This window comes from Camelina sativa, chromosome 9 (genome assembly GCF_030686135.1).
Source record: "Camelina sativa cultivar CO46 ecotype springtype chromosome 9, ASM3068613v1".
NCBI lineage: Eukaryota > Viridiplantae > Streptophyta > Magnoliopsida > Brassicales > Brassicaceae > Camelina > Camelina sativa.
The window spans coordinates 5,923,755-5,937,971 of record NC_141888.1 but is presented as its reverse complement, the minus strand read 5'-3'; the positions used below and the strand labels follow the sequence as shown (position 1 = coordinate 5,937,971).

Sequence of the window (14,217 nt, the reverse complement as noted above, 5' to 3'; positions counted from 1 at the left end):
CAAATAACAATGATATAATACATTAATAAAAAGGTAAAAAATGAAAATTAAATCGCTTTTCATATGTGTGAAAAACTTTAAACGACTTTTATAATAAAATGAAAGAAATATCAAATATCTTCAGATTATTTTCGTTTATTGTAGTAAATTTAACTATAAATTTTAATTAGAGTAGTTAATTTCACTGTTACCCTAAAAAGAATAGGTTTTTAATATATGTTTTTCCTTGATCTTTTTGTTGGTTTTTTAAATGTAGTTTTAACTAATCAAGTTTAAGATGGCACTAACATTAGAGTAATTTATCAAAAATAATAATAAATAATGTGGTAGTTTATAAAAATCACAATTATGCGATTTAAATATTTTTAAACGATTTATCATTTGCTTATCTATTATTTATGAGATGAGAGGGGTTTTCCTGTACTGTTATTTTTTAACCGTTAATCACACTTTTTTATTACATTTTTTTTCACCTAATTCACTTCAAATATTAGTTTTCTCATGAATATTGTACTAAGAAATTATTCTTTTAGATAGAAAGTTTCCCAATCCAAACAAAAAGGTAGCCGTCACTACAGTGTTATATATTCATTGTTTTATATCCAAACAAAAATAAATACATATTTATCTGATCATATATAATAAGATAAATAAATAAAAGCGAATTTTTAGACTGCGAATTTCGTTATTTTCATGGCGTCTCCTTTGATCTCATTCGTGACTTGGACCTCCATCTGTAAGTTTAAGTATTCGCTAATGAGTTAAACTCAAGCCGCATATACCAAAGTAACCAAACAGAGCATAAGTAGAAAAAAACATCTTCTTCTTCCTCGTAAGACTTTTCGGACATAAAAAGGTCAGTTTCTTTTTGCGTTTTGGTTCTCGTGCTTTGATTAATTTTGTTTAATCGTTTTTTGTGTTTATCAAGAAGAGAAACGGTTTCTTAACCGCAAATCCCTCAACTCATATCTGTAAAACCCATGTGAGACTTTTAAAGTTGTATCAGAGAAAGATTTGTTTTTGTTTTGTTTATACTAATTTTTATATGACTTGTGTGTTGCAGTCGCAGAGAGTTTCGTAAATAAGAATAAACTCCAGCTCTTGATTGTTTACTTCCTTTTTGAGTTTAATCGATACCAAAAGTTTCCATTTTTTTTAATAGTATATATCTCAAGAAGAAGAAGGTGCTGAATGGTTCTTGAGATGGGTTTGTGTTAAGTTTGTGAGTATAGTTGAAAGATTCAATTCCAATTTCAATGGAGCCTCCAGAAGGATTTCGAGCTTCTTTGTTTCAATTCTTACTCTTTCTTCCTTATTTCATTGGATTGTTGTTTCTGGGTTTCATCAAAGGTATGAAATTTATTAAAGTGAATCTTTACTTCAATTATATCCAGGCCTGATTATATCATTGTTTCTATTTCTGGCACTTAAATAGTATGATATGATGGCACTCTTTTAAGAACTATACACTACCAAAGGTCTAACTTTGTATGATTTTCTACTTCTTTAAGCCCTATTTTTTCAATTTATTCAGACTGGTTTTGTCTTCTGGTAAGAACATTAACTCAACAAAGGATTTGACTTCTTTACATGGTTGTTGACTTTTATCTGGTTCCTTAATTGTTCTTTCTCATGACTTTTACTTGGTCGTTTTTTTAATGCCATGACTCTTTCAGTTACATACTAATGTTTGAACGTAGGAGTTCTGTTTTCATCTTTTAGTAGTCATCTTAAAGGTTGATCAACACTGTCTAGTGTTTTCTTGTCAATGAAGTTGTTCTAATCATATTCACTAGTTTAATGCCTTGGAGTAGTTTTTTTCTGATCTGAAATACTCTTTCCTTGTTGCTTAGGTATCGTTTTGTGCCCACTCGTATGCCTCATTGTGACTATAGGCAACTCTGCGGTCATACTGAGTCTTTTACCCGTCCACATTGTTTGGACTTTCTGGTCAATCTTGAGGTAACAAACTCCTCACTCTCTTTGTTATCTCTCTCGATGACGACGCTACAGACGCGCTAATTTTGGTTCATCTAACATGCAGTGCAAAACAAGTAGGACCAATCTTGAAGCTTTTTCTATGCCTATGTCTTCCTGCAGCCATAATTCTCTGGTTGATTCTTAGTATTGTGGGGACTGTTTTGGGAGGAGCTTTATATGGTTTTCTCTCCCCAATTTTCGCCACCTTTGATGCTGTTGGTGAGGGCAAGCCTTACCCGTTTCTCCATTGCTTTTATGATGGAACTTGGAGCGTCATACAACGCAGCTTCACCGTTGTCTGCGATTTTAAAGATGTTTGCTTTCACTCTTACTTCTCACTAATGGATGAGTTTAAACAATGTTGCCCTGATCGCAAACTTTATGAGATAAGGTATTTAGATATAATATCCTCATTCTTGATCTTCCTTGTGAAACCGATCATTCGATATCGCCTTACTTACCTCTCTTATCTATCCTCAGGCTACTTCAACTTCCAGGGGCTTTGGTAGTTTCAGTTCTTGGGATTCTTGTTGATTTCCCTGTGATCTCGCTTGTAGCCATATGCAAAAGCCCTTACATGTTATTCAAAGGATGGCACCGTTTGTTTCACGACTTAATTGGACGGGAAGGTCCATTCTTAGAGACAATGTGTGTCCCCATTGCAGGCCTCGTGATCTTACTCTGGCCTTTGGCTGTTACGGGCGCTGTTATTGGATCAGTTGTCTCTAGTATCTTCCTCGGTGCTTATGCAGGAGTAGTCTCATATCAAGAATCTTCTTTTTACTATGGACTCTGCTTCATAGTTGCTTCTGTGTCCATTTACGACGAGTATAGCACCGATATACTTGACATGCCTGAAGGATCTTGTTTCCCAAGGCCAAAATATCGAAGAAACGAAGAGGAACCAACGCCTTTTTCTGGTCCTGTACCAAGACTAGGCTCTGTCAAGAACGCATCATCGATGAGAGCAGGATCAGTCAGAGTCCCTATGATTGATATTAAGCCTCTCGATGTAAGCACACGCCTAATATTCACCAAAACCAAATTTGAAAAATCATATCTTTTGTCGTTTTCTTGACTTCTTGATGTCTGTGTGTGTGCAGCTGTTGTATGAGCTCTTTGTTCAATGTAGGACATTTGGAGAAGTTTTGGCTACAAAAGGGCTGATAATTTCGAAAGATATCGAAGAAGCGAGATCTAGTAAAGGCAGCCAAGTGATCAGTGTTGGTTTACCTGCTTATGGACTTCTTCAAGAGATTCTACGCTCCGTCAAAGCCAATTCTTCTGGCTTGTTACTAAGTAAATTTTCAAGCTTTTCTATATATTTTCATATAGACTATGACCATAAGTGTGATTTTTATTTGTCTGCATGTTTGTGTAGGTGACGGTGTAACTGAAATAACTACCATGAACCGACCAAAAGACGTCTTCTTTGATTGGTTTCTGCATCCGTTTTTGATACTAAAGGAGCAACTGAAAGCTACAAACTTGTCCGAGGAAGAAGAAGAGTACCTCGGGAGATTAGTTTTGTTATTTGGAGATCCAGAGAGGCTAAAGAGCTCGAATGCAATTTCGGCATCTCCTCCTCTCACCGAGCGTAAAAGAGCCGAACTTGATGCATTTGCTCGCAGGTAAAAAAAACCGCCTTAATAATTTGATGATCTTTGTTTGTTGAACAATTTTGTTTCTCTTAACAAAATACTTTTCATGTCTTTGTGTGTGTGTTTATTAGGATTCAAGGGCTAATGAAAACGGTGTCAAGATATCCAACATTTCGTCGACATTTTGTGGCATTAGTGAAGAAACTATCGGACGATTTGGACCTGAAAGACAACAGTACGGTGAAGGACGAATCTATAACAGAGCCGTCAGGTTCGGTTAAGATAATTACTCGAATATTCAGTCAGAGATCATCCAGAAGAAAAGGAAGTGTCAATGGATCCGATCAAGAATCGCAAAAGGGTGTCTCACGGAATATAGATATCGTTTAAACATGGCCATGGGACATGTTGTGTGGATATGTCTCTGGTTCTTTGCTCCACAAACTTGACAAACTTGACATTCCTTGTAAAGATTGTTCATAATTTTAGATTTGTCAAGGTAATCAACATTAAGTAACAAATGATACGAACGATTTTGTCAAATCATCTTCTTTTGTTTCCATTGTTGCAATAGATTTTCTTTTTTTTTTTACATCAAAATTTTGAGTCTAAATTCTTCATCTTCCATTGTTCCATTGTTACACACTTACACTATAAGTCTATAACATTGTTAATTTTCTCAAATCTTTCTTAACTTTATTGTAACCTTGTTTTTTTTTTTTTTTTTTTTTTTTTTTTTTTTTTGCAGAAGTGACTCTTGTGTAGGAATTACTTATTGATTTAATTTAATTATCCAAAATTATAAATGCAGTTTTTAATATATCAATTAATTTTATACCTAAACACCCAAAATAATCAAAATATCCAATTGTAAGTGTTTTTTCTGGGTACCGGGTAGTTCAGATAGTTTTCAGGTTCTGATACAACAATGATGCAAGATTCGAAGACGAATATTTTCTTGGCCGGCGAGAGTAATGGAGCGAGATATTTGGAATATTTCCAAATTTTATTATTATTATGTTTTATTTAATTAATTAATATTATTTTAATGTTTTAGGGTTTTGAGCTTTTATTATAAGTAGTCTTCTTAGACCTTTTTTGTATTCAGTTATTGATAAATTGTTTAATCAAAAGATTTAAAGAGGTTTTTCTAAACCGTTGTGAAGATTCAAGGTCAAATCTTTTTTGACTGACAAGAGGTGATCTTCGAATCTTTTCTCGGCCGACGAGATCTGATGGAGTGAAATATTTAAAATATTTCCAAATATTATGATTTACTTAATTAATTAATATTATTCTAAAATATTCAAAAGTTTTAGGATTTTGAGCTTTTCCTATTATAAATAGTCTTCTTATACTTGTTTGTATTCAGTTGTTCATATAACTATGAAAGTTAGAAAAGCATAAACTGAAAAGTATAGTTTTTGAATATTCCTTTAAATGCCAAGCGGATATTTGAGATAAACAAATTAAAATTGATAAAAGTTCAATTTGTTGGCAACATAGCCACGTGAGAGGTCTAGTGGACTAAGAGGCGCAGCCGTTGTTGGTGTTGATTGGAAATGATCTGATTTGTGAAACACAACTTTCTGAAATAGGAATGTTTTTCTTACCTCTTACCACAACTCATTTAATTCCCTTTGCGTTTTTTTTTTTTTCATCTTTACCTGATTTTTAATGAGTTTAACTACAAATAAAGGAAAATTGTCATTTAATACATGAATTTTTAAATTTAGGCAAAAAAATTTATGACCTTTGTAGAAGGGCTATTGAAATCATGAAATTATGTTAACTAGCCATTTAAAACACCAAATATCATTGTCCAATCTAAAATATACATCCCGTTAAATAAGATAACTGAGTAACTAACGATTGTTACTTTGTCTTTTAATGGCATGTTGTTTTTGGCTTCATCAATAATATTTGGTGTTTTAAACGGCTAGTCAACAGAACTAGATGTATGATACTAGGATTTTTGTGTGTCTATCCTAGCAGGTTCAACCTTATGCAGTTGTAATACTTAAGATATCAATCCAGTTGGGAAACTTTACTAACAATTAAGATGCAATCAAGAAGTCACAAGTTAAGCCAATTCAAAAAGAGTGTTTTTCTAACAATCCTAGAATGGTCAAAATACAAAACAGAAATGAGTCACAGAACCAGAAACGAAAATGTATGACAAGAAGCGAACAAGAATAAGTGAAACCAAAAACGATTCTAAGCATGAACAAACGAAACAGTCTCGGGAATGTAATATCAATCAAAAAGATAAAAGTCCTAAGGATGGGAGTAACTGATGTCGGTGGAGTATCCTAGTCTACAGAGTGTTTAACATACCACAAGCAAACTATCTCTAAACAATGAACATCACAACTTAGCTAATCCAATCTCTCGGCAAAAGCTACTTAGACTCAACCACTTCCATACCTAGCTCTCGCTAGAGAAACATGGTCGAGCAGGCATGACAAACAAGTTCATTCACGTCAACATCCTAGACAACTAATCTCTTAGGCTAGGAACGTAAGTCTCTGACACTAGTTGGTCAAACATTTCATCAAACACCTTTTGGGTGTGGAAATGTCTCGAACCAAGTCCCAATTGATCAGAGAGAAACTAGTATTTCTAACTCTAGTCCAGAAGAGAATCAAACAATCAAAGCTTAAACACTCTACATCCTAAGATCCTCCACCTAATCTATCCCATCCTCAAAAAATAACACACTACTCAGATCCGGAAATCATCACCAAAGATACAAATCCAGAAAATATTGAACAAAACATAGTAGATAGATAGAAATGAGAAGAACAACTTTGTAGAAGAAATCCAATGCAAAAACTCAATAAAATCAAAGATATTTAGATTACAAGATCGGAGTACATTTTTGGTGGCTAGGTAAACCTTACAAAAGAAAACGAGATAAAAAAGATGTCCAAAACAAGACTTAACAAAATGTATATATAGTAAAAATATGTGAATCCCTAAAACTTAAAACGACAAGATAGAGCGTTGGTTCGGGAATCTCCTGAAGCGTGTGAAACCAAACATGTGCGGTTGAGTGGAACGGATCGAGTCAAGGTCATACGACTCGAGCTGGGTCGAGTGGAGGTGATGCGACTCGAGCTGGGTCGAGTGGAGGTGATGCGACTAGAGCTGGGTCGAGTGGAGGTGATGCGACTCGAGCTGGGTGTATAAGTATCCACTAAAACGGTGATAACTCTTGAACCACGCTTCCGATTGACTTGAAATAAACGGCATGACTCAATTCTCTACAACTTTGACGAAGACGTTAAAAACTGAATCCCCCGACCGGTGGCTCGAGTGATGGCTCGAGTGGTGACTCGAACGGTGCAGCTCGACTGGTGCCCTGAGAGTTGCTCGATTGGTGCCGCTGAGAGTGGCTCGATTGGTGCCGCTGAGAGTGGCTCGATTGCGTAGGTTGAGAGTGGCTCGATCCTCTGCGCTTCCGACGTCTGCTAGACACCTGAAATACTCCGAAATGCACAATGTATGCAAGGATGATGCAGAAACTTCCTAAACATGCAAAGTGTATGAAAGAGGTTCTAAAACGATGCAAAACGACTAGTTATCCTAGCTAAATGCATGACAAATACATGCTAAGGAGATGCAAAATATAGACATATCAATGTATTAAATGGCCTCTTACAAAATTCATGGTTTTTTGGTCTAAATTTAAAAATTGATGTATTTAATTGTATTTTATCAAAATTGAGTAGTCTAATTTTTTATTATTCAACTAATAATGACTAATTGTTGAATGAGTTATTTAAAAATCCTAATCAAAGTCATCCTATACTCTTCAAAAACTTAAATTAAAAAATAAAGCAAATATTGTATTTTACATAAACACATCATTGAATTGGGAAATATGTCAATAAAGTTTAATTTGACTATTATAAAGTTTAATGTTATTTGTACATGTGCAACAAATATATTTTGCAATAATATTTTTGGTAAGAATTGAAAAAATAAATTATTTGTTTAAATCAATTGAGTTGAAGATACTTTAAACTTGATAAATTTTCATGGAAATAATTCATGACTTGGATATTATTTTACAGTGAATGTATAATCTATTATTTATGTAGCTAAAAGTACATTCCTATATCTTCTCTATTACTTGAGAGGTGATTTGTTGATATGTCTTCTTTAAAATACATTCTCTTCTTTTATGTTTTCTGAAAACAAAAAAATAATTAAAAATAATATTTACTTTTGTAAAATACTATGAGAACCACTGTTTTGTACAAATAATGTCTTTCAAATAACAAACATTGGATAATACACCCCCAAGCTGTGGAATCTGCCTCTCCCATTGGAACAATAATAATATATATTGTACAAAACTATACTTAATTGCTGGGTTTTTTTAATTACATTCCTAAGTTTGAAAATTTACTTTTACGCCAATACTTCTTTTTCTTTTTAATCAAAATAACTTTTTTCTTTTGAATCTCCTTTTGTTCGTATGCCAAATACTTTTTCTTTTTTGTAGTTTCATGTTTACTATTGCAGGTTTTTGTTTGTACTGTTTTGGATCAAAATCAAAATGCATATGCTTTATTGTCTGCTGCAATTTCTGTGGTTGGTTCGTAATTTTTTTGGATCAAAATATCTCAAGTTAAATAATAATAGTGACGAATCTATAATATTTACAGTCACCTTTTTTTTTTTTGTAAATGTGTATATAAAACGTTTTAATGTATTTACAGTCATTTGGTGACAGCTTGTCCTGTGGGAAGGTTGTTAAAGGGTGGGGACCAGGGTTCGAGGAACGCCTCGCGCACCAATAACCTACTGGTGGATTGGGATATCCACAATGATGGGTTAGGATCGATGCCCTGCAGGGCCAGCTTGGAGTCCGTTTGGACGGCTAGCAGTGAGGCTAGTGGGCTAGCAGTGAGGCTAGTGGGGTCCACGGGACGGGTTGTATGAAACGACCGCACCCGGATTCCCAATTCTTGCACATGATTCATGGGAAACGATCTCACCGGAACCCCATAATTCCGAAGAGACAACCGACGTAGAAATCGTTCCTTACAAAATCTTCCATAATTATAGGCTACTAACTCATACTCCACGTCCAGATACCATAGTCATATGAACGTACTTCAACTCCACAAGCACCTTACATTTGTAGACTTCGACATCCGACCGGAAAAGCCACTTGTCTCCACTTCCCATAATAAGCTTCACTTAATCACATATACCAGACACCACCTCATCTTGAAACTTAGTCGCACAACCAATCACCCCTAAGCGACCAAATAACAAGAGAGATAGGCTGGAATACTCTTTTCCGTTCCAGCCAAGGATTTTGCCTCACAACCAATCCGCTTTGGCCCACACTAGCCATTCTGCAGTCCATTAACCCCAACTACGGTTCCATCCTTGGGTTTCCAACACCCGTTCAAGTCTTCCCAACAACTCTTGCCAGAAACAAGCTGATCTCCATTTAGTGTCGTTCGACACTCAAACCGTAACAAAAAGATTACCGGGCAAAAATTAATTCAAACAAAATACACAAAACAATCTCCATGATTTAATCCATAAAATTAACTCAAAACTAAAGTCTCCATTCAAATTGATTTGGCATCCCACCAATTAAATTATTTATATTTAGCTTAATAATTAAATCAAACCATAATTACATAAATTTGTATTAACTACCACAAGCCATAATAATACGCTACACACAAATCAATTCACGTGACTATGGTTCGGTTCAACATTAATCCTAACCAGCCAAAGAAACTAACACCACTACACGTACGTCAACAACTCACATACTCACGTGACGCCAATACAAGTTAACGCACCTTCACCACAATTAAGTTCGGTTCTGTACTTTCATTACACTACTTAAGATTCTCGGTCTAGTCTGGTTATGGTCTTTGGTTCAATAATCAAGCGACACAACCAAAACAGACGCGATAAAGATTTGCTGTTTACCTTTCTCGGCAGACCCTCGTGATGAGTCGACCAGCTTATTCAACTAACCGTGGTTACTTACTCACACCGTTAATGTTCTCGACGATGGCTACGGCTTCTCCGGTGACAATGGCTGCCTACTCCGGTAACACACGGTGGCAGACGGTAGCCAATGGTGGCGATCGACGGTAGCCAATGGAACCGACGGGTCCATACTGTACGCTACTCCTCGGAGAGACTCATCACAGTAACGACCTCAACAACAATAATGATAGTTAAACCCCGAAAACATAACAATATATCAATGCCACGATATCATCATCAACGACGACAACCCCCTTCCTCATTAACGGGATAGGGTTTCTCTCCCCACAACCCAGCTCGCCTCTCCCTTTCGTCCTCACCCTAAACTCATCTCCCTCTCTCTCCCATCACCACCAAACCCTCTCATGGCTCACGATGGAGGCCACCACCCCCCCCCCCCCCCCCCCCCCTACCGCGTGACCCTCCTCATTTAATTAGGGTTTTTTCCTCCTTTATCCCCCTAACGTGACCGGTCCTCATAAATAAGAAAACCCTTGCGTAAATCAACACATAATAACTAAACCAATAATTAAGCTTCTGGTTTAGTTAAATCAACACATAATAACTAAACTAATAATTAATTAAACTATTATTTGGTTTAATTAATAAATTGACCAACTTAATAACCCAAGTGAAATTAACCGCTTTTCACTACAATTCACGACATAATTCAAATCTTCTATTATTGCAGGATACGGGCGTTACAATTCTCCCCCTCTAACAAAAGATTCGTCCTCGAATCTGACAACACCGCACTCCCAATTACAATACATTTCCACCGTCGCAACGGTTCACACCACAACCTGACTAAACGGTCTACACACAAGTCTTGAGATTGAACCACCATCAACCTTCAAGGTCTACAATTAGTCACTATGCGTATATTCACGTCATAGACAATATTTGCTCCCAACTCATCTACTCTAAGGTAAACACCTTCGAGGTATACCGATCTCACTCTCAGACCGCAATCCTCGAGATCTAGATATTAGGGGAACTATTCATCTCCTCAGGAGAACTATTCATCTCCATAAGAGAACCACCATCTCCTCTGCCCCTCTCAGGGCCACAGCCCCTCGAGCTATCGATATCTATGAGAACAAGTCCCCTTAGGAGAACTAATCATCTACTCACGAGTTGTTCAGGACCACATGTCCTTAGAGCAAACAAGTCTTAACATCAATAAGCATCTCCTGACCCAAATCTATCTCCCGTGATCCGAGTACGACATTGCAAAGTTATACATGTCCACCCATATTCCTACTCTTTAATGTCATCCCATCCATGACCACAAGTTAACAATCCTCACTAATTGCCTTGTTAGCAAATCCACAAACAGATCATCTCGGGCCTGAGTAAAACTTGCTGTCCCACCGACAGCCTCCATACTGACTCACTTACCGGCTACCACCGGTAGCACCTCGGCTTCACCCTCAGACCTCGTCATGATTTGTATAAGAACTCCTGGCCTACTCGACCGTGGTACTCCGACAACACCCTCATCCAAGCTGGAACACGGACCGAACCACACAACCAAAACAAGAGGCAAATTGGAAACTTGTTTTTTTTTTTTTTTTTTTTTTTTTTTTTTTTTTTTAATAAGGAAACTTCATGAAGATAGCTAAAAAAAGTAGCTTCCCACTTAACAATTGTTCACAGTGAATCATCCATACGATTGTAATAAAACAGACAAGTACCATACGTCCGCATATTCCAATTCACTGCGTCGAATGCCTTGTGAGCCGCTAATTTAAGCCTCTTGACTCGCTTCCCCTAACAAGTTTACCAACTCCTCGAATTTAGCAATACCAACCATCAGTCAAGGATCGCCCTTGCAACCGTCTCTACGGCCCACACTCCTCCGACCGAACTACGAAAGGTCATCTCTAGGCAATAGACTCACGCTCTAGGCATTATTTGCTCTCGCCTTTTGGACTTTCCTTTACTCATAGGCCTAAACCTTGAGTTTTTTTTTTAATTGGCTCCTCATCAGACCTAAGTCTGCATGCCATAATGTTGGCTCCTCATCGGGCCCAAACCCGCATGCCATAATATATAAGGAAAATCCAATACTTGTCTCTCGGGTTGCCACCCTACAGCGCGCCCCCGGATCGTCATCCGAAGTCGATATACCAACCATAGTCCCAAGCCACAAAGTCTCAAAATATGGTAGTACTAGGAGAACTTAAGTCCCCCAAGAGTCGCGAGCAAACAATTCTGAATACGTCTGTCTATCCAGGTTCCCTGCCCATGGCTCGCGTAAGACAACACAATGTCCTACCAACAACATATCCCCTCACTGGAATACCTCATGACCACACAAGGATCATATACATGCCGCAAGGACCGCCACAAAGGTCAAACAAAGGTCCTAAACAAGACCGCCACCAAGGCCAAACAAATGTCCTAAACAGGACCGTCACCAAGGCCAAACAAATGTCCTAAACAGGACCGCCACCAAGGCCAAACAAATGTCCTAAACAGGACTGCCACCAAGGCCAAACAAGTGTCCTAAACAGGACCGCCACCAAGGCCAAAAAATATCCTGAACAGGACCGCCACCAAGGCCAAACAAATGTCCTAAACAGGACCGCCACCAAGACCAAACAAATGTCCTAAACAGGACCGCCACCAAGGCCAAACAAATGTCATAAACAGGACTGCCACCAAGGCCAAACAAATGTCCTAAACAGGACCGCCACCAAGGCCAAACAAATGTCCTAAACATGACCGCCACCAAGGCCAAACAAATGTCCTAAACAGGACCGCCACCAAGGCCAAACAAATGTCCTAAACGGGACCGCCACCAAGGCCAAACAAATGTCCTAAACATTACCGCCACCAAGGCCACTCGTCCCGAAGGACCGTCACAAAGACCATATGTCCCAGAGGACCGTCACAAAGACCATCTGTCCCGAAGGACCGTCACAAAGACCATCTGTCCTGAAGGACCGCCTAAACAGGCACTCTGGCTAAACAGCTCGCCACAAAGGCCACACAATTGGCTAAACAGCCCGCCACAAAGGCCACACACAGCTAAACAGCCTGCCACAAATGCCACACAACAACACAAAGATCAAAGAAATGTCACAAAGAGCAAAGAAATGTCACAAAGAGCATATAATAAACAACCACGCCACTTAGGTTAATTATTCATGCACTTCCAAAAATAGAAAAGTTTTAACTCCTACATAGAACTTTCCATTTTTTAGAACCACATAACCATATTTGAGGTTAAACCTTCTCAACCTCATGTGCCTCATGTACAACATCACCCTATCATACTTTCACTCAAAACATACCAACCGTCTACCACAGACGTGTCTTTGGCAAATTCCTTAAGTTCGCGCAGACAACAACCACAACTCAACGAACTCTCTGAGTTCCCGTAGCCGACACAACAAAAACATCACGGCAAGCTCTCCTAGTTCCCGTCAATGTAATTCCGTCAAGTATGATTGTCCAAGATTATGAGCAGTTCTTCCAACTTCTAGAAAACCTTGGCGGTACCCGACCCCCAAACATGTTTACTAGTCATCATAGTCATAAGTACTTTTGAGAAGTCTCTTGATCATCAAACAAGTCTTTGGCAAGAACACCTCACTCCCAATCTCTTGATCTCTTTGATATCAACTCTCCAACCATACTTATACTACTTGTTCCAATTAAACTATTTGCATTCTCTGACTAGTCCCCTAGTCCATATACGAATTACTCATTCTGGCTACTTTGTTCCAGATGATCCGGCAATGTAAGATCAAAAACTATACATCTCCGTCCACACATCTCCCCCACTTCACTTTCTAACAACTCAGTTGCCTTTACCATTTCACCATAAAATTCTCAGTCTCAGATTCTATAACAACTTGTCCTCCGTAGATTCTAGAATCACTAGACAAACGTCTAGATTTTTTCGTCAATACTCCATTGAGTTTACGGTTTCCTTATCCAGACTCACTTGTCCATTCTGACTCTAGAATGTTTGTGTTTTGACTAAAGATTCTCTCCGTATCTTTGCCGATAATGTAAATTCCTCGAACTTCAAAAGTCATTTGTCAGAATGTTAGATCTCCATCTAAACATTCACGAAATTTCACCACAAATCAACTCTCATCTTAGTATTCCATTGCCACCCCCATTACAACCAACTTGTACTCACCATTTACTTGAAAATACTAGATATCCATCTAGAAGCTTCATAACATCACTTTCCAAAAATATTCTCATTCGCATTAAATCGCCCCCGACAAAGTAAGTCTCCATCTTATCTCCTTGGAACTCCATCCTTGGATTACTCCATAAAACAATATCCTACTTGATCACTCATGGATCAATCACCTCAACAACACGCTTGTGCTTTTCCTTAACACTTACTCCATCTCCACGACATAGACAAGTCTATTTACATTCAAGAACATGTCTTAGGACCGTATAGGCTCTGATACCAAACTGAAACGACCGCACCCGGATTCCAAATTCTTGCACATGATTCATGGGAAACGATCTCACCGGAACCCCATAATTCCGAAGAGACAACCGACGTAGAAATCGTTCCTTACAAAATCTTCCATAATTATAGGCTACTAACTCATACTCCACGTCC

At 37.9% G+C, this 14,217-nt stretch overlaps 1 protein-coding gene across 4 annotated transcripts; it reads left to right on the top strand.

The window, feature by feature from the left end:
* Positions 1 to 614: 614 nt before the first annotated feature.
* LOC104710563 (putative membrane protein At3g27390) lies at positions 615 to 4,124 on the top strand. 4 transcript variants are annotated; one of them, XM_010427188.3, is made up of 8 exons: positions 615 to 856; positions 1,163 to 1,350; positions 1,854 to 1,962; positions 2,045 to 2,371; positions 2,461 to 2,992; positions 3,084 to 3,279; positions 3,362 to 3,611; positions 3,713 to 4,124. In XM_010427188.3, exons 2-8 carry the CDS (start codon positions 1,257 to 1,259, stop codon positions 3,969 to 3,971), a joined length of 1,767 nt encoding a protein of 588 aa, XP_010425490.1. In that variant the 5' UTR covers positions 615 to 856; positions 1,163 to 1,256; the 3' UTR covers positions 3,972 to 4,124. The 4 variants fall into 4 exon arrangements, with proteins under 4 accessions (XP_010425490.1, XP_087320267.1, XP_087320269.1 ...); XM_087464142.1 differs by having other exon boundaries at positions 718 to 856; positions 1,064 to 1,350; XM_087464141.1 differs by having other exon boundaries at positions 621 to 1,350.
* The last annotated feature ends 10,093 nt before the right edge of the window (positions 4,125 to 14,217 follow it).

Coding starts and splice junctions, on each gene's coding strand:
- LOC104710563 (XM_010427188.3), top strand. CDS start 1,257: ATGGAGCCTCCAGAAGGATTTCGAGCTTCTTTGTTTCAATTCTTACTC. Junction 1,963..2,044: donor ACTTTCTGGTCAATCTTGAG/GTAACAAACTCC, acceptor TCTAACATGCAG/TGCAAAACAAGTAGGACCAA. Junction 2,372..2,460: donor CGCAAACTTTATGAGATAAG/GTATTTAGATAT, acceptor ATCTATCCTCAG/GCTACTTCAACTTCCAGGGG.